Here is a 20,498-nt window from a genome sequence, read left to right as displayed (position 1 = left end):
CCAGTGGGCCCCAGGCAGCTGAGCTCCTGTGGCTGCTAGGGAGAAGCTGCTTTTTCAAGGGCACCTGGCAGTGTGGAACGCCCCTCACATGGCATCTTACCCTACCTACGCACAGTCCAACATCTCCGCAGCAGCCCCGGCACTCAGGCCCATGCGGCACCACAGCATTGCCATGGCGGCAGCAGCAGGAGCCAGCAATGGTCCCTTTGCTGCTAAGCGCAGCATCCTGTGACTTCTCCCCAGTGCCTCCTCCTATAGTCTGGACCTATATAGTCTGCCACAAACTTGGGCTGGCAACACAGCACAGGAACCAGACTGCTCACCAGGGTGCTCCAGACACACAGCTGTAATTATCACACAACTTTAAGCTGCCTAACGAGTGCTTTAAGCCACTCAGAGGGGCTGACGTGGGGAGGCCCCGGGGTTGAGCCACCAGGATGCAGCACCCCGCTGGTCCCGGCCCTAACGGCAGCTCCTTCGGACAGGCCGCGGGCTTCCGCCTGAGGGGGCCGCACCGCCGCCGGCCCGTACCTTGGTCATGCCGACGCCCACCACGAAGACCCGCCGCGACATGATAGCAGCTGCGGCGGCGAGTGCGCGCTCTGCCAGCTCGAACGGTCCCCGCGCGACTGGCGGCGCCCTCAAGGTGAAGGATTCAAGCAGCCTCCTGCGCATGTGCACGCCGCGCTGCCCCCCCCCCCCCGTTGGAAGGCAATCTAAGTGGGAGCTGCCCCTTTAAAGGGAGGCCGGGGGCGGGGCCAAGCGCGGCGGAGCCAGTATGGTCCCTGCGGGGACACCCCGTGCGGGGTCGTGGGAGTTGAGGGGTCTTTTTTTTTTCTCCTTCCTCACACGTCACCAGGCATGGGCATTGGCTAATAGATGTATAGTATGACGTCACGTATCAAGTGCAAAGCCCCCCGCCTTCCTCCCCAAGCACCCTCTGGCTGCCCCCAGGTGCCCGGCACCAAATAAGGAGCAGCGTTACCCTGGGATTACAGCGCCAAACCCACCCGGGTCTTTCCATCACCAGGGTCAGGGCATGCAGACCCACTGCTGGGGTGTCCATGCCTGCCGGGATTTCTCCCCTGCTTGCTCCTTTGGGCCATGGGCTAAGGGCAAGGGAGACTCAGGGGCATCTGAGCTCCAAGTCCTCAGGCTTGCATAGAGCTGAGCCCTGCCCACTGCTCCTGGGGCAGCCCACCCCACACTTCTGCCCACACCTGCCCCATGCCTGCCACCATCATGGCCCAGGCCCCAGCCCGGTCCCAGCCAACATGCAGAGCAGCTCCTGCTGCAGTGTCCATGTGCGGCAGGGGACAGACCTCACTTGCACCGCACTGCCTGGGTGAACTCTGCTGTACGTGTCCCCTGGCCATCCCCTCCCTCCCTGCATCCCCAGCCAGCTCCCCGACCTAGTGAGTGGGCAGCCCCCTCCTCCCCGCCCATACACATCCCCATAAATACTCCCCCCCGCACACACAATATACAAGAGTAAAACTTTTATTTTGAGCTATTATGCCGTCACCTCTATAGACACTACTCATGAAAACATAAATCAGGACAAAAATTATTCTTTGAAATAAAATTAAAATATAGTAGAAGTTCAATTTTAGTGTATGATTTGTTTTTTACCTATAATTTGTTCAAATGATATCTTCTGACAGATTTTGTGTGTGTGGCCTTGACAGTGCAGCAAAACTCATTAAGTGGCCCACCAGCGGAAATAATTGCCCACCCCTGCTTTAGCAGTAAACTCTGGGGAAGGGACTACCTTAAATGCATGGCTTGTACAGCACAGAGCTCACTGTTTGCGCTTAATACATAACAAATTCGTTTGAGTGGAAAGGTCTATTCTGTCAACCAGAACATCCACCTGATCCTGCAGGATTGTTCCTAAGAGTTCCATTTAATTTTTTAAATAACGACCAAGCTAGTAGGATAGCTAATTTCAATTTGGGTTTATTTATTCCTGAAGGTTCCCTGGGTCAAAGGAGAACGTTTTATGCTACAGAAAACTGGCCAAAGATTGAGCAAACAAGGCAGCATTGAGAGGAGACTTTGGTCTGGGGTTATTAATTTATTCTAACAGTTAAAAGAATTGCATCATCCTTGTTGGGTGTTTTAGATGTGTTGTAAGTACTGAAGTCTCTGGAACTGTTGCAAAAGTCACAGCCAGGAGATCCCAACACTAATCCTGTTGTAAAGAATGACTACAGGCTCAGTTCAGTGGCAAAGCTTTGGCAGGTTTCTCATCTATAAGCACAGCCCTACCACATTTTGGCCCAACAAATACATCAGGCCAGGAGTTAAGGTATTTGTACTTGTGACAAGGAAGTTGGCACAGCACCATGAGAGCTCCCTTAGGGCTCTACAAAGTTCCCATACTTTCCAACCCTCTTTTTATACCGGGATCAAAACAAATTGCGTATTATATTCCATCTGAATCTTTGCTTAGGTCCTGGGTCTGACCCTAAACTGCATCTGACTGGAGGGCTTGGTGGCAATGTGGTGGGGCTATTCATTCGGTGCTGCTTCTCCCCTAGAAGTCGGGCCCTATGCAAATTCCCCAGGTGCTCATTTGCTTGGCAAATTCCACTTGCTTCATCCAGGGCTAGTTCTGGGTCTGCCACTGGTCCCTGAGCATTTGCACATACAATGTGAAGTGATGTTTAAACCTTGTTCATTTGTCCTACACATTTCCAGAGAGCTTCAATTTCAGCGAGGCTTTTCACTGCTCCATTTTCCCACTCCAGGTAGTTTCTTAGTTCATTTTATTTTCAGTATTGTGTGTTGTTCAAAAAACACTCAGACCAAGGAGTCTGGCAGATGTCTGCTTCACTCAGCATCCCGAGGTCTGTCTGCACCTCTCATAGCCAAGCAGCACCGTGGAAAATGCCACGCTACTCTGGGTGTGCTGCTCCTGGCCCAGAAGCAGCACTGCTATGTTTTAAGGGTGCCTGAACTATTTAATTACCTCTGTTGGGAGGTACAACCAATTAGTCAGCTTGCAGCATGCAACAAAGGCAGCTACACGAGTCCAGGTGGGAGGGAGCAGAGCAGAATGGCATGGCGCCTACCTGGCACCATAAAAAGTACAGACATGCCCTCAATTTTAATCAGAAACGTGTTACATGAACCTCTCTGTACATTTAGCTGTTGCAACAGTCACTTAAATGCAACTTACCCCACGTGGGCTGAGTGTTTCCTTAAGTGCATGACAAACATCTCCTTGCCACAGAGAAGAAAACTACTGGACTTTCAGCTGGATAAAGAGTCACAAGGTTGACTTTCAGGCAGCTTTTCACCTGTGTCATTTATATGACTTGTTCTTACTAGTCAACTTTAAATTCCTGCTCAGGGGCCTGCTTCCCTCTGGAGGTCTGCTAAATGCCTCTAACCACAAACAAGGAAATTAAAAGTCAGCTGTTGCAAATGGCAGCTGTTGTGAAATTCAACCAGCAAGTGGATCTAGAAATATCTTTTGGCAGCATATCGAGCTATCAGTATACACTCTGCTGCTCCAAAAAAACCCCCCTTAGGTTAATTACATTGTTTGGATGTGTGGGTACAGCTTAATAATAGGAGCATCATAACTAGCACTTAGCCACCATTACTTTACTGATCCTCACAAAATCCTGGTTGGGTAGCTAAATATCGCCTCTATTTTATGAGTGAACAGGCAGAGACTTGAATTATCCAAAGCCACAGGAGGAGTCAGAATTGCTGGCCTCGTCCTGCCCTGCGACAGAAGTTCCTCCTCCCAGCCCTGTGCTTGGGATCGCCAACTCTGCTTGAATCTATCTGGGGAAGATTCATCGCATGATGTAATGACATTCACGACTATGTCAGGACAGCAAATGCAACATGACTATGGTGTTTTAAAAAACCCACTGGACCACTGTATCAATCAGAGTCAACATTTAATATTTATTTTAATGAATGCCCTAGCATTAATCTCCCGGGTGACTCTCAGCATCTCCTGGAGATTTGTCTCTCGACTCCAGGGCAAGCCTGGAGGGCTGGCAACCCCACCTGTGCTCCCACATGGCCTCCATCGCTGCCCATCTGAGCACCGCACAAATGCCAATGAAAACATCTCCAAAACCAACACTGCCTGGCAGGAAACTCATTCTTTGGGCTTTGCAGATGGGGAACTCAAGCCCGGATGCTTCAAGGTATTCAGGTTGCAGCCATATTGGTCTGGAGGAAAGGCATCAGGACTCATGGTAGAGATTCATAGAGTCATAGATGATGGGTCGGAAGGGACCTCAGCAGATCATCGAGTCTGACCCCTTGCCTGGGCAGGAAAGAGCGCTGGGGTCAGATGATCCCAGCCAGATGTCCATCCAGCCTTCTCTTCAAGACCCCCAAGGGAGGGGACACCACTTCCCTTGGGAGCCCAGTCCAAATTTTGGCCACCCCTACCGTGAAGACGTTTTCCTGATATCCAGCCTAAATTTGCTCTGTCAGTTTGTGACCATTGTTCCTTGTTACCCCAAGAGGCGCCCCGGTGACCAGAGCATCTCCGATCCCTCGCTGCATCCCCCTAATGAATTTGTAGACGGCCACGAGATCCCCCCTCAGCCTTCTCTTGTGGCGGCTGAAGCGGTCCAGGTCCCTCAGCCTCTCCCTGGAGGGCCTGCCCTGTAGGCCCCTACCCATATGAGTGGCCTCCTCTGGACCCTCTCGGGTCTGTCAACATCCTTCGCGAACTGGACGCACTACTGCCCAACGCCGCACAGAGGGGAGCATCACCTCCGCGGACCTGCTGCTGCACCACACGGCGCGGTTAGCGTCACGCTGGTCTCTCCCGCTCTCGCGGCGATTCAGGTCTCATTTACCTCAGGTCAAGGTCTTGGGCTCGGGTCAATGTATCCAGGCTACAGCCCCGTCAGACTCCGCCCCTCGTCCTCCCTCTTCCCGCGGCGCCTTGCCCCGCCCCGCGCGGGCGGCCCGGGAGAGGCGGGCGCGGCGGCCATGCAGCGGCTGGGCCGGGCGGCCGCGGGCTGCGCGGCGCTGCGGCGCGGGCTGTGCGGCCGGGCGGAGGTGGCGCTGGCCCGGCCCGGCGGGGAGCGCAGCGGTGAGTCCCGGGCCGGGGGCCCGCCTGCGGGCAGGACTGCGACAGCTCCCCCGGGCCGGGGCCTGCCCCGCCGCTACAGTTGTCCCTGGAGGAACAAGAGGCTCTGCTGCGCGGGAGGACGAGCCCCTTGGCAGCCCCGAGGCTGGCGGTTGCGTCCCATGAAGGGCTGGCCTGGTCCCTGGGAGGCAGGAAATGGGTTGCTCGGGGACGCGTCCTGCATAACCTTGGCAAGGGCGCCTCACCTCCCCGTCTCCCTGTCCCCGTGAATCTGATGAGGGAGGCCCCGGGGAGCGCGGCGGCCGCAGAAGGAAGGACCCGAGACAGAGCAGGCCGCTCCTCTCCCTCACGCGGCAGCCGGTTGCTTTGGGCACGTATCGCTCCCAGACAGGCAGAACCTGCGTGTTCATATTTTGCAGGGGGAGGGAGGAGGAAGCAGATGTTTCCAGTCCGCTGGCCCTAAAAACATTGCGTCAAGTCCCTGAGATGAGCTGGCAGAGCTGTGAACGAGAAGTGGGTCTTCGTTTTCCAGACAGCCGTGGCACGCGGGCCTTTCGAGACGCTGGTCGTTCGTGCTGTCCTCACGGGCACGGCACAACTGGAAGAAGAGGGTTTCTCCCTTAGGGAATACGCAGCTGAAGGCTCGATGAAGGCAGGATGACGGCACAGTGCGAGCTCACGAGCGTGGGAAACCGAACTTCACGCTGTTCCTTGGGCTTTGTGACGCGGTTCCCTGAAAACACCAGATAGAACGAGACGCCCCTTTTAAACTCGAGAGTCTCTGTTTCCATTTGGCAATGATATGTAGTGGTTCTGCAATTCATGGCACGTGCATGGGCAGGTTGGCTTTTCAGCTCATTTGTTCAAGCAGGCTCTGTGCCAGGTTTTTACAGCCTTTATACAGATTTCCAAGCAAGAAGCGACAATATATAGGGCTTCTCAGCAGGATTTTGTTTCAACAACTTATAATTAACAGTGTCTTTTTTTTTTTACTGAAGGAATTGCTGAAATCCAGATGAACAGACCCCATGCTAAAAATTCACTGGGGAAGGTATTTGTTAATGAAGTGAGTATTGCGCTGTCTGTGACTGTTGACAGTAAACATGTTTGTGACTGCAAAGATTGGGATTTAGAGAAAGACTTGCCATAGCAATGACAGGAGAGGAAACCAGTGAGCGTCCGGTCCCTTTGTGTCTATCAATATATAAGCCAATTTTTTATAATATGCACAACACTTCGGATCTCCTAATCCTCACAAGCTCCATGAAGTAAGTTCCTGTTAGTGAATGGGCCTGTGTAAATCCATTGGTCAACTAACAAGTTACCTCTTGGGTTTATTCAGCGCTTGCATTGCAGAAGCACTGGGGTTCAAAAGTTACTGGAGGAAAAGTATAAGGCTTTCAGTGTCTCTTACTGTGGGCCTGTTGCTTGTGGCTGGACAACCTGCAGCTTGATGGTCTAGGGTCTAGGCCTAGTAGAGCATGAGATCTGTGTGGTCCGAAACTAAGAGTAAAGCTTAGTCATTTGCTACCAGGCCAGTAGAGCTTGTGAATAAAAGCAAGATAGGCTAACTCAAGGGGGCGGGGAGGCTTTGGGAATGCCCACGCTGCAGTACAGCCTACAGATACACTAGCCTGCTTTACGCTAGGTAGCTTGAATACCAGTACCAGTCTAACTGTGGCGGGATGGAGCCCAGCTCAGCATGGGCTAATTGACCCTGCTTCATTTCTGGGACTGCAGTGTAGATGTACCAGAAGATGTTGATCACTAATTACATCCCGCTTCTGGGCCTCTTGTGGGCTCAGATCAAGCGTGGTGGCTTCTTAACCTGGCAGGGGAAATACCAGGCATCTGTGTCCGTGAAGGCAGTTTTCCTGAACCGCACGGTGGGAGAACTGCTCTTCTGGCGTGGTTCAGTACCTGCCGAGGTGTAGCAGCTTTAAGCCCAGTTTATGGAAATGGGAGTCTCCTCCTTAGCTCCTATGGATAAGGGCAAGCAAAACTCGCTGGCATCCGAACCCCAAGCCTCCAGGCTTGGGCCTGCAGGTAGGATGCCCGCCAAAGGATTTGGAAACATCTGAAGCCCCAGATGCAGGTGGCAGTAGGGCCACTCATGGTTCTAGACTCTTGGATTTGGAATTAGTCTTGCTCATTTGGCCTTGGATACAAGTTAATTGAAAAAAAAATCACTAGTTATTGTGGGCACAAGGGGTCCAGAGAACCAGGCTCTGCCCTGAACAGCAGGGTCCATTTGGGATATTGAAAAGATGGGAAGAAAAGCAAGAGCAATCTGGCCAGAGACCACATGCAGAGCAGCAGGATCCCTGACACTGGCTTTCTGCAAGGTTCCCTCCCCGCGCAGCAAAGACAGTCAAGAAGCTTACTGCAGTGTAGGAGCCTCCTGTCAGTGATCTAGGCATAGGGGTTCACAAGGAAGACAGGCTCAAAGCCATGCTTAACTTCTCTCACGTAAACTCTCTCCCCTCAGTTGTTTCGTGCATTAGAAAGTCTCCGTTACGATGACAAGATCCGTGTAGTAGTGTTTAAAAGTGAAGTAAAAGGCGTGTTTTGTGCAGGTAGGTAACCAATTCTCTGTGACTTGACTTGATGTTAAAAGCTGATGGGTCCATGTGCTGTTGCACAGGGCAGGCAGTGCTGAGTAGCAGCTGGAAACATACACTTAATTAAATAGCCAGCTTAGTGTTGTGCAATAATAAGGAACAAACCTTGGCATGTGGTCCCATCTCGGCATATCAACCTCTGCCTTAGCAACAGTGACCTCAGCAGCTGCACCCAGCTTCAGTGGCTACAACCTAAAGACTAGCTCTTTCATTTATATGCTCTCTTGCTTTCCAAGCTCCATCCTTAGAGCACAGTACTGCTGCCCCCTTGCCTCTGATTCTGAGAATTAATCAAAGGCTCTTCATGAAGTTAGGTAGTCATGGGATTATAGAGGAGGCTCACTTGTTGATTAGAAATTGGTTTAAGGATAAAAAACAAAGAATGAGTACACACAGTTTTTGGGATGGAAAAAATCAAACCACAGGGTCTTCCAGGGATCTATATTGGGACCGGTGCTGTTTAACATATGCATAAATTATGATCTGGAAAAAGGAGTGAGTAGTGAAATGGCTAAATTTGTGAATGACACAACATTACTCAGAGTGATGAAGTCCAAGGCAGACTGCGAGAGACTACAGAAAGAAAGATCTTGCACTACTGAGAGGGTGGGACAATAAATGGCAGGTGACACGTAGATAAAGTGTAAAGTGATGCATATGGACAAAAACATTTGGCTCAACATGAGCTGTTACCACACTAGGAGTCATTGTGGACAGTTTGCTAAAAACACTAGCTCAGTGGTCAGCGGCTCTCAAAAGGCAAGTAAAATGTTAGGAATTATTAAGGGACTTGTAAGCAAAACAGAAAGTATCATTATGCTCTTTATAAATCCATGGTGTGTCCACAACTTGAATACTGTGCCCAATTTTGGTCCCCATACCTCAAGAGAAGGTCCAGAGACGGTCAATAACGATAGTAAGTAGTATGGAGGGGCTTCTGCATGAAGAGACACTAAAAAGGGTAGGCCTGTTCAAGTTTAAAAAAATACTTTGGGGCAGACATGATAAGGGTTTACAAAATACTAAACGGTGAAGAGAAAGTAAATAGGGATTTATGATTTACCACCTCTCACAATACAAGAACCAGGGGTCACAAAATGAAACTGGTAGTAAGTTTAAAGCTAGAAAAAGGAAGGTTTTTACGCGGTGTGTGATTAAAGTGTGTAACTCATTGCCACAATATTTTGTGGAAGCTGACAGTTTAGCCAGATTCAAAAAGAGACTGGACAAATCGAGGAAAATCACGTTAGTAGCTATTGAGCATGGCAGTGAACCAGAACTTCCTAAACCTGAAGTGCTAGAGACTGAAAGTGGGGAGAGGACCAGTGGAAAAACCCTGGTCATCCATGGTCCTTTCACCATTTGGTCTTTGCCACTTTGTAACAGGTCAAAATGGACCTCTGGTCTAACCTAGTAGAAGGCAGTTCATGTAAAACAGTGCTTAGGTTGCTCTCTGAAATTGGCTGCCATAGGCAGCAATGGGGCAGGATGCTCTACGACCATCCTTAAAGCATCTGAATGCAACCAGACCAGAGAGCTGGCATCCCTACACTGCTCTGGAACATAACTCTTCGTGCCCCGGCAATGCAGCGCTGCTGTCTACCTAGCTCTGCTGCCTGTCCGCTGTCACAACTCCTATCTTCTCCCTACTTTAGGTGCTGACTTAAAGGAGCGTGCACAAATGAGTGATGCTGAAGTGGGACATTTTGTTCATAGGCTGAGAAGTCTAATGGATGAAATTGGTAAATGGTTTCTTGTTACATTGTTTGCATACTTGTGCATACAGGGGGGGCAGACAAAGGTCCCTGCTTCTTAGTGTCCTTATCCTGGGGGGAGGATGCAAAAGAATGAATCACCTGTGACAGATGTTATTCCTTTCATCCTTGGCACATGGCTGCAAGGGGCTCATTTGAGAGTAGCACAAGCAGCTCGGTAGAACAGAAAAGGATCTTGGCACATTGGCGCATTCACAAGCTGAACTTGCTAAATCAATATTTAACACCCTTTTTAGGAAAGGAATGTGGACTTGTACAAACAATGCTGTTCCCATATTGACTGTGCCTGTCCCTGGAGGGAGATGCACAAGATGTTTGAAACACGACCAAAGTTGATTAAAATTTTAATTAAAAAAATTCAAGCAGTATCTAACGTGTACATCCAACCAGCGATACAGTAAAGCACTATGGCATGGCTGGGGAAGGCTGCCTTGCAGGCAGAGAGCCCCTGAGACTGCACTTTGGATTCTGTTCCCAGTTTTGCTGCTGTCTCACTGCACCTTGTTGTAAGTGATTTACCTGCTATGCCCTAGACCATGTCTACACAGGAAACCTGCCATTCCTGATAGTGCCACCGTCAAGCACGCTGCACAGTGCTAGGCTAGCTGCCTCCTAAAGCAGTCTTTGGGGTAGCCTTATGAACTTGGGAACAAGCTACTTGGTCCCGTTGCCCAACAATGCTAGCGCCATGCAGGGGTGGCCACCCTGAGTCCAGTTTAGAAGACAGCCTGCTCAGAGCAGCACAGCACGCATGAGGTTTCACCAAGGGACACCAGATTTACTGTATAGAGCAGCAACTATCAACCAGGGGGCTGTGACACCCGGGGTGGCCTGAGATACTTTCAATGGTGTCGTGAGGTACCATGCAATATTAGGCCTGTCAGGTGTGCAAACATGATTCAGAAGATAAACCCAGAAGTTGTTGACTGGTTTTTGACCAGGAAAATTGCTCCATTATTTGTGCATAATCAAAAATGAGCAAAAAATTAAGAGCTGAGATTTTCTGCAGGGTGCCTAGAGTCTGAAAAGATTGAAAACTACAAGTACGGAGACAGGGTGGGTTCTCTGAAATTTAAAATGGGAAAGTGCCTTGCCTAGCTCCCCTCAGTGCTGGGATACACATGTTCATCAAGGCACTTGGAGGAAAGCCTGTCCAGGACTGCGGTGGTCACATAATGCTGAATGGGGAGATGCCTCATGGTGGGAGCTGTTCTTTGGTAGCATTGCTGTCCCAAGTGTTCACATTTCACATTTTCGAGGAAGCCAATCCCAGTATGAAGTTAACACAATTTGTTCTTTCTTCCAGTATCACAGTGTTTCTGTCAGGCTTTTCTGGGATTGTTTTTAAAGAAGGAAATAAAAACTTGCAGATTTTCACTATCTGATGATGGTTTTCCTCTACCTCTGGTAACTTGCTAGGCATTATGCCATAGCCATAGAAACCTTGTACATTTGAAATGAAGAAATCTAAAATGTTCGCTGAGAAACCTGATTCTGGAATGTAAACTTCAAATGACTTTGACCTTCCCCAGCTGCACTGCCTGTGCCCACTATAGCTGCAATCGAAGGTTATGCACTAGGCGGGGGACTGGAGCTGGCCTTAGCTTGTGATCTTCGAGTAGCAGGTATGTGTGCAGCAAGCACGGACACCCTCATGTCACCTTTCTCTTGCTACAGATAAGTGAACAGGGAAGTGAAAGGGACTTCTGCATTCTCTGAACCTAGACTTCAGTCATGGAGGAAATGAAAAGGCATCAATCTAGACAGAATTTGGGTGACACTTACCTATTATCAGCAGGGATCCTGGTTTTCTCTGATAAAAAAAATCTGCAATTTTTCAGATTAAAAAACCCAAAAATCTACGTTTTTCTGTGCTTAAAATGAAACACCACTAATATATAAGTGGTGTTTTATATATATATTAGTGGCTATATTGGTATTATATGATATAATATATATATTATATAATTTTATATATAAGTGGCATTTCACTTTAATCACAGAAAAATGTGATTTTTGCAAAAATCTTGTTGGTCTAATAAAAGATATCATGTCTACTACAAGTCCTGATTTTGTGTGTGTGTGTGTGTATATATATATATATATAAAAAAACAAAAATCTACATTTTTCTGTGATTAAAATGAACACCACTAATATATATATATATATAATATCATAGAATCATAGAAGTCAGGTCAGAAGGGACCTTGTAGATCTTCAAGTCTGACCCCCTGCCTGGGCAGGAGAAAAACTGGACTCAGATGACTCCAGCCAGGTAGGCATCAAGCCTCTTCTTAAAGACCCCCAGGGTAGGAGCCAGCACCACGTCCCTTGGAAGTTGGTTCCGGATCCTAGCAGCCCTGACTGTGAAGTAGTTCTTACGGATGTCTAATCTAAACCTCCTCTCCAACAACTTATGGCCGTTATTCCTTGTTATGCGGGGCGGCACTCAGGGAAACAAGGTCTCTCCCAAACACTTCTGGTCCCCCCAGTGAGTTTATAGATGGTCACCAGGTCCCTGCTTAGCCTTCTTTTGTGAAGGCTGAACAGGTTCAGGTTCCACAGTCTTACATTGTAGGGTCTGCCCTCTTGTCCCCGTATCATGCGGGTGGCCCTCCTCTGGACCCTCTCCATGCTGTCCACATCCCTCCTGAAATGGGGCACACAGAACTGGACGCAGTACTCCAGCTGTGCCCTGACCAGTGTTGCATAGAGGGGGAGGATCACCTTGGACCTGCGTGAGATGCACCTGTGGATGCATGACAAGGTCCGGTTAGCCCTGCCAACCGTGACCTCGCATTGTCGGCCCATGTTCATCTTGGAGTCAATAATGACTCCAAGATCCCTTTCTACCTCCGTGCTCTCAAGAAGGGAGTTTCCCATCTTATAAATGTGCTGCTGGTTACTACTGCCCAAGTACAGCACCCTGCACTTGTCAGTATTGAAGCGCATCCTCTATTTGCTAGCCCACCCATGTAACCTATCCAGGTCTTGCTGCAGTCTTTCCCTCCCTACTAGCATGCTCATCTCACCCCAAATTTTGGTATCACCAGCAAATTTAAAGAGGGTGTTTTTCACCCCGTCATCCAAATCGCTGATAAAGAGATTGAACAGCGCGGGCCCAAAGACCGAGCCCTGGGGGACTCCGCTGCCCACTTCCCCCAGGTCGAATATGACCCGTCCACCACCACCCTCTGCATACGACCCTTCAGCCAATCTGCAATCCATCTGACTGTAGGCACCAATGCCACAGTCGCCTAGTTTTTTAATGAGGATGGGGTGGGAGATGCTGTCAAAGGCCTTGCTGAAGTCCAGAAAAAATTTTTTGCAAAAAAATCTGCAAACTTATTTTTTGCAAAACTCTTGTTGGTCTAATAAAAGATACCATCTCTACTACAAATCCTGATCGCCTTTCTCTCTAGACCAATACAGCTACAGCCTGGATACCTATATATAAGTATGGATTTCGAGTTACTTTTTTAAATCCGAAAATTGTGAGGGGAGGAGGGTGGTGTGTGTGTTTTTTTAATTAGAGAAAACCAGGATCCCTGATTATCAGGAAACACCTTTCATTTTTTTTTAAAAGGTAAAACATAGTATTCATTTGGGGTAGCAATGTAATTTTCAGGGGCTAATCTCCTGTATGCTGAGGTGATATGGGAACATCCACCAGAAAATTAATTCTGTGAAACAACCGTAGCATGATCTAGCTGCTTATGTTAGAAGTGAGGGCCCTGCAGGTTGGTGGGAGAGAAGAGACCTGTGGAAAGTCAGTCAGCAACGGGACCTGGCCACCTAACTTGCATAACACCAGCGAGCTGCTTTCAAAACAGATATATTCTATTTGAGCATCAATCAGTTTTGCACCAAAGCCATGTTACGCAGTAGAGTCAAACTGTCTGGTTTGTCCTAGCTGGAATTCAGGATAGTGCTAAGACTAACCAAACAGTCTCTTCCCCCCGGCATTCATTTCAGGGATAGCAGAGTCTTTCAGCACATTTCCCAGTCCCATGAAGTCTTGCAACAACCCTACCTCTAGTGCGTGCATGCTCTCATCAGACTGCCGGACCTCAGCATGAAGAGGATTTACCTTTAGTGAGCGTGCCATGTGAATGAGTGGTGGAAGTTTTAAAAAATGCTAGCAGAGTACACTTTTGATTCCAGTTCCCCTGCACACAGCCCTTTAGTCTCATCTCTTGTACATGTATCCCTAATTTTTTCCCCCAGTAAGCTTGCTAAACTACTTGCAAGCAGCCAGGAAGGATATTTCAGTCACTTCTGCCTCATCTGTAGCTGAGGTTGATTAGGACTCTAATCATCGCATCCTCTTTCTGGCTACTTAAACAAACAGTAGTAACCTCACACATCTGGTTGAGACAACAGTTTGCATGACTTAATGTTGGCTTAAGAGAAAAATTCAAATACAACAGGCAGCTCTGTCTACAGCCAGTCTTAATCAACGTAGCAAGCACCAGTATTTGAGGATGGTCCAGAATGGAGTCTGTACAAATACATGCTGCAGGAAGTTCAAGGTGGACGAGGGTTAGAGCAGTGAGTTTAAGCAGCAAAACTGTCAGCTTAAGCTGACATCAGGAAATTTACCCTCTTTTTGTGCAACACGCTAAGTTTGTCCGGTAAGGCTCTATCAAGACTCACAGCTCTAGTCGGCTTAGCAAATATGTTCTAGTCATACACAAGTCTGTAAAAACAGCAGACCGTAGCTGAGTTGTTAGCAGAAATCAACTACCAGAATGACTGCTGTGTTGTCAGTGCTCCTTTGGGGTTTAATAAGAGTTGCTTTCTCTGGGTGAAAATTCCTATTTATGTTAACAGATTCCTCCTGTATGAAAATAATGCATCACCCTTCCCCACCTTTTATTTTTTTAATAGCTTCTTCAGCCAAAATGGGTCTGATTGAGACCACCAGAGGGCTTCTTCCTGGTGCAGGTAACCTTGCTTCATTCAGTTGTGTTACATACTACAGCTGGGGAAGTAGATTTTACTGTGGCAGACAAGGTTCTTTGGGTGAATCTGATATATTTTATTAGACCAACTTAAATAGTTGGAGAACAATTTTTAAGCAAGCTTTCGGGTTCAAAAACCTTTCATTGGCATTTGAGGAAGAGCTTTACAAGGGAAAGGTATTGAGCACTCAGAACAGAGGCAGGAGTTGGCATCCAGGATTTTGTGCAAAGCTATTGATTGCTGTAATCTAGGACAAGTCACCTCTGCCCTAGCCTTCCACATTTATAGTGGATTTACACCAATACCCCAGAGGGCACTGCCATTACTGAATGTTTTTTGGTAGAAAACCAAGGTGGCAGATGCAATAGAGGTACCTGCTGCTAGTCTTCAGTGGTGTATTTTACATGGCAGGGGACCAAAACCTTTTTAGCATTTGAGTCACAGAGACCTAACATGGTGTTGTGATTGTTATCTTAAGGGGGAACCCAGCGCCTGCCCCGCTGCATTGGAATAGGTCTTGCAAAGGAGCTCATTTTCACTGGCAGACAGATTGATGGACAGCAGGCCTTCTCAATCGGACTGGTAAACCATGCAGTACCACAGAATGAGCAGGAGGACGCCGCTTACCAGAAAGCATTAGCTCTGGCTAAAGAAATCGTTCCTCGGGTCAGTATATAGTTTGGCTCACTTCATGAAGAGGGGGCTTGTGTGCTTGATGAGACTTAAATAGCTCCCCACTTCCTCCAGGAAACAGTAAAATCTTGGTAAATTCAAGTAGTTGAAGATGCAAAGTAGCTATCTGATTTGTGGGCACGCTGAGCTTCCATTATTCCAAAAGGAGGCAAATTTTGAAACCCAGACCCTTGAGATTCAGCAGGAGAAAGAGAACTTACTTTGGGTTCAGATTCCTGAGCGAGTCTGGATGACTCAGAACAATCTTCCCCTTCCTCCACTGCATTTCCTCTTGTGTCTAACTGTCAGTAATGCTGAGACACTTAACCAGCCCCTTAGAGAGTTAAAAGGTCAGGACAATGCTCTGTGGTCAGCAGGTCAGCACAAGCATCACAAGACATTTCAAGTCACGCTAGTGGGTATTGGCATTCTGCACATCCAACGCTGACAGTCCCAGTCTACCCTGACCTAAGTTTGCTGTAACCTGACTTGTAAAGGCACTGAGCACAGGCAGCTGTTTTTTTTTTTACTGGGAGTTGCAGGCAGATAGCACCTCTGAGAATCAGGCTTTGGATTTAAGCCAGTGGTTCTGAACCTTTTGAAACTCAAGAAAATGCCAACTCCTTAGCATTCACTCATTTCTTGATTATGGAAAAATAGAGCAATATTGTTGTTGCAAAGAACTCAAGAAAAACCACAGCAGGGCAGAATGCTTTTGACACTATGGATTCCTATTTGAAATCTCTAGGTTTATCTTGTGAATCAGGGGTACAAATATCTACACATAACAGTGCTAATATTACATGGCACCCAAAAGTGTTACAGCACCCCAATTGAGAATCAAAGCTTTAAGCGCCCAAATCTGCAGATTCTGCCACATCAAGCACTTGTATGAATTCTAGGTGATCTTTGCTTTGTAAAATATAACATAGCACTGACTTACCTGTAAAGTCCTAAAGACAGGAAGCTCATTTGGAAACAAGACATAATGAAATTACTGCACTACTGCACATTCTGATAACTTCAGTTACTTACACATCTCTTTCATTTTAATAAAGGCTCCAATTGCTGTGAAAATGGGGAAACTGGCAATAAACAGAGGAATAGAGGTAATTGTTTTAATTAAGGGCTTTTATTTTTTTTGAAAGAGGAAAAAAGGTTTTGAAGTATTCTGAGGGGCAAAAAATGACTTCTTGCAGGTCATTTATTAGAACTACTATAAAGCTTCTTCAGAGCCAGATTCTGATTCTTGCCTTAAACTAGGCATTTAGATCCCTTGTAAGATTGTGGCAAGATCTCTTGAAAGATGAAGTTAACTTGTCAGGGCAGAATTTTAACTCCAAGTTCACATTGCAATCCTACATGAAGAGCTAGAACAATAGTCACTGAAACTTAATGGAAGTTACTTATTAAAATGTTCACTGCTTTGAGTGCTGTGTATTTCAGACAAGTCTCCCTTCTTTCAGGTGGATATTGCTTCAGGGATGGCTATTGAGGGAATGTGCTATGCTCAGGTATAGTATCTATTATTTTACAAAGTGACACCATGGCCCTGCAATAACCATGAGGTTTCATGGCCAAAGTTTTGAAAACTTGACTCAAGTCACAAACATGTTTCCAAGTTTCACCCGCCAAACAAACAAGGCTCCTGCAGACTAGCATTCCTGTATGTTACTCAGACCAGACTGGCTTTCTGAAGGCCCTAACCCTGACCATCTTTTCAACAAAGGGCATTTTACCAGATTGAGCAATGGGATCTCACTTTGGTTTGGGTGTCAGTCAAGTTCTGGTGCACCATTCATGTTACAAACATGCACCCTTCTCAGCTGGTGATGGCCTTTAAAACTTTAATTGATTGTGGGATTTATTTATTTTAGATGTAGTGTGGGTCATGTAACTTAATTCCAGGCAGTCAAGTTCTATGTCTTATAAGTAGGGTGTCTACTGAACTCGAAGTGGTGGCTGGCCGACTTCGTGGGCATACCCTGGGGCCAGCTGCCATTTTCATAAGTGGGGTGCAATAGGGCCCCCCCTATGCCTCTGATTGAGTGAGGGGGCCTGGCAGTCCTGCCTCTCCCCACAGGTTGCCAGATGGCCCAAAACTGTGGCTTAATTACCCTGATTAAACCTGGTGAAGCCATTAATCCATGTGTTATTAAGCATGGATGAATAGCTTCCTTGGGCTTACTCAGGGTACAGGCAGTCCTCGGACTTACACTACAGTCGATTCCTGAAAACCACATCTTGAGTCGAAACGTTGTTACTCGGAACCGATTTTCCCATAGGAACAATGTTATAAATGGGGGATTGGTTCCCTATTTTCACCAAAAATACCCCAGAATTTTCTACTCGATTAATTATAGATGAGTGATACAGCTATATTAACGTATGTATATTGTAAATAGCAATATATTGATTTAGAAGGACTTCTTGGAGGTGACTTTGCTGGACTTTTTGAAGGGCTCCTGGTTGGACTTTTTGAAGGAGTCTCTCAGGAGTCTTAGCTGCAGGTTTTTCTGGAGTCTTCTCTGGTTTCTTAAAGAAAGTGTCCAAGGAAGTTTGGACAGACGTTCTCCTGGGAGATGGGCGACGCAGTGAACTTGTTTGCTGGCATGGCGTCGGATCAAGTGTCATAAAGTCGAAACTGACATCAGAAAGTCAAAACTGGGTGTTCAATTTATAAATGTTGTAAGTGCCATTCACTGCAACTCAAAACATCTTAAGTGGAGGACTGCCTGTAATTAAGTCACAGTTTCTGGTCATCCCCAAGTAGCAGCTCACTATCAAAAAAAAACAAAACAAAACAAAAACCCAACAAAAAAAGCAAACTTACTAGCAAGCTGGACTCGATGATCTCCCGAGGTCCCTTCCAGCCCTAATGTCTATGAAACCTATGAAGCAGAGAAGCCCTGCAGTCTTGGAGCACAGGGGGTTGGGAAGGGAGGTATGGCAGGGCTGAAGCAGGATGAGCAACCCCACACTGGAGCCACCAACCATGTACAGAGCATTCGCTATAATGAACCTGCAGCACATTGTTGAATAAAACCTGTCACAGGGCAAAAGGCCATCACCACCTGAGAAGGGAAGAAAGAGGAGGGCAGCAAGTCAAGTACAACCTGTGAATTGCCAACCCCTCATAACTTTACTGGGATCATCATAGCAAATGCTCTATACTTTGTCTGTGGTCTTCCCTGCACCAAGACTGCAGGGCTTCTCTGCTTGCTGGAAAGTCAGGGGTGGTTTTGGCAATGAACCTGCCAAAAGCACAGAGCCCATGCTTTTTTTTTTTTTTTTTTTTTTTTGCAGAGCCTGCCCAAAGTCATAGTTTCAGGGAAAATAGCACAACCATGATTTTGGTAGGTTTCTACTTATAAGACATGTTACCTATCACCTTTCCATTTTCCTGCTTGTCATGTACAGGCCAAGACTTGCCTACCAGCAGTGGTATCCCCTGAATATCTGTAGGAGTTGTAGGGCTAATGTATGACTCACTTAGGATCACTTGAAACTTGTGTCTTATTTCACAAGGGAAACAAACAGCTTCCTTTCTTTTAAATGCAGAACATTCCTACAAGAGACCGGCAGGAAGGAATGGCTGCTTTCAAGGAGAAACGTCCACCTCACTTCACTGGGGAATGATGATTCAAAGCTTTCCCCCTTCCTTGGTGGCAGGATTCCTTAGGAAATAAAAGGGCCAAGATGCAGAACCTGAAGTGTATTGGAATGGTTAAATTGCTATGACTAAGTTCATAAACTCTAGCACAGGTGACATTCCTGGACAGTCCAGAAGAGCCAGCTTTTTTAAAGGATAATTCTAATGTGTTCACTGTAATTAGCTGAATACGTTAAAAGGCTTAGATATGTAAAATGATGAATGACTACAAGATATTGATTGAGCATTTCCCTAGTAATCTGACTCTGAAACGGGCTCGCAGTGAACATCAGATAAAAAAAAATGGAGCCCAACTCCTTCTATCAAGTGAGCATTTCAAACTGGTGGCAAATTTAACCAAAAACAAACCCATGCCCAGAACTGGCCTTCTGGGACTAGAAGAGTTTTGTCTTCAGGCACAACAGGGAAAGCATTCACTTCTCTTTGTGCCTGCTGGCTTAAGGTAACTAGTGGCAATGCTGGACCAGAACTCTTTGATACCAGTTTTTAACTAGTTTTCCATGCTTGCTTTTTGTACTGTACAGACTCCCAATAAAGGTCAGTGCCTTATTCTTTGCAGAACTGGTTGTGATGTGCTCATTAAGAACATCTCAGAAGGAAACGTGCCTTGCTGCCCTGTAAGCAGGCCACTAGTTCTTTGGCATATTCAGTCCTGGCGACTAGAACAGCTGCTGCTTGCTTGACCACAGCCAGTTTTTCTTAGCTTCTGCACTGTAACAAGGCAACCAAATTATGCTGCTTCTCTACAGCTGGCCCAAGCTGGATTATGGGGTTCTAGAGGAGGGCACTGGTTTAGCTACTTCTTCCTACCTGAAATTTAAAGGCTTTGCAAGTTGCTTTTATGAACCTAGCCTGTGTTATCCTGAAAGCTGAAGCAGTTAAACATCCTTAATCGCAAAATCAGTACACAAACCAAAAAAAGGGGAGTGGGGGAGGAAGAAGACTGATATTTAAGAAGATGAGGAGTATTTAAGGGTACCGGGGTCAAGTCAGATGCACTGTAAGAGGCTGAGTGAGGATGCTGAAGCTCTTAAGGGCAGCTCTTTTGTTCTTTCTGCCTTCTCACTGTAAGCTACTGAAAATACATCATCTTCAGCCATTTTATAGCAGCCATCATCGAGACTTCCAGAGAGCCAATTGCACTGCACCAGCCTTTAAGGCACCATGAATATACACTTAGTCTATGAGCAAACAAGGCATGAGGCTGCCAAAATAGGAAATTTCTGCAGCCCAGTCCTGTCTAGAGTCATCCTCTGGTAAGGCTGCTGTGCAAGTCTAGAGCCTGGAACTACTACATACTTGTTTTTGATCATGTTCATAAGTCACATGCATTAATATTAATTCACCCTCCACACCCTGTATGCATGTAGCTGGATTTTTTTACACTCAATTTTGCTACTGTTCCCCAAAGTATCATTTTTATAAAGGGAACTTTCCAAGCTATTGCAACTAGATTTGCCACATACTGTGTTTGTGTCCTTTAGACATTTTTAATACATTCTCCACTTGGATTTCCTCAACCTTTCCAGGTAAACCCTAACAAAAAAAAAAAATATATCACTGAACTAAGCTAATTGCTATGTCTGCACTTCACACTTTCTGGGGTTTTTTCATAAGACGAAGGAGAAACTTCTTGACTTTGCAAGTGCTGAGGAAAAAAACCAAACACACACATGGCAGCAGCAAGGTGTCAACTAGAGAGCTAATCCATGTT

General features: G+C 46.8%; 2 protein-coding genes and 1 long non-coding RNA gene across 7 annotated transcripts in view; 1 reads left to right on the top strand and 2 right to left on the bottom strand.

The window, feature by feature from the left end:
- Nucleotides 1–690, bottom strand: part of SCP2 (sterol carrier protein 2) — a 48,567-nt gene extending 47,877 nt beyond the window's left edge. The window contains exon 1 of the mRNA XM_090047650.1: nt 532–690. Within this exon, the coding sequence (XP_089903776.1) occupies nt 532–675 (144 nt within the window). The 5' untranslated portion in view covers nt 676–690. The remainder of the gene's footprint in view (nt 1–531) is intronic.
- A 3,217-nt stretch (nt 691–3,907) lies between these two features.
- Nucleotides 3,908–4,557, bottom strand: LOC149863454 (uncharacterized). Its single transcript, XR_016442673.1, has 2 exons — nt 4,426–4,557; nt 3,908–4,297 (listed from the first exon to the last, which is right to left on the bottom strand). It is a non-coding gene; the product is annotated as an uncharacterized LOC149863454 (long non-coding RNA).
- ECHDC2 (enoyl-CoA hydratase domain containing 2) lies at nt 4,520–19,345 on the top strand. Of its 5 annotated transcripts, XM_090049670.1 has the most exons (11): nt 4,950–5,080; nt 5,497–5,902; nt 6,076–6,143; nt 7,566–7,653; nt 9,354–9,440; nt 11,006–11,098; nt 14,365–14,421; nt 14,918–15,105; nt 16,170–16,220; nt 16,578–16,625; nt 18,673–19,345. In XM_090049670.1, exons 2-11 carry the CDS (start codon nt 5,875–5,877, stop codon nt 18,748–18,750), a joined length of 786 nt encoding a protein of 261 aa, XP_089905796.1. In that variant the 5' UTR covers nt 4,950–5,080; nt 5,497–5,874; the 3' UTR covers nt 18,751–19,345. The 5 variants fall into 5 exon arrangements, with proteins under 5 accessions (XP_089905793.1, XP_089905794.1, XP_089905796.1 ...); XM_090049667.1 differs by lacking the exon at nt 5,497–5,902 and having other exon boundaries at nt 4,520–5,080; XM_090049669.1 differs by lacking the exon at nt 4,950–5,080 and having other exon boundaries at nt 5,087–5,902.
- The last annotated feature ends 1,153 nt before the right edge of the window (nt 19,346–20,498 follow it).

Source organism: Crocodylus siamensis, chromosome 5, assembly GCF_052110815.1.
Source record: "Crocodylus siamensis isolate JL-2025a chromosome 5, ASM5211081v1, whole genome shotgun sequence".
NCBI classification, from domain to species: domain Eukaryota; kingdom Metazoa; phylum Chordata; order Crocodylia; family Crocodylidae; genus Crocodylus; species Crocodylus siamensis.
This window is presented reverse-complemented; position numbering and strand designations above follow the sequence as displayed.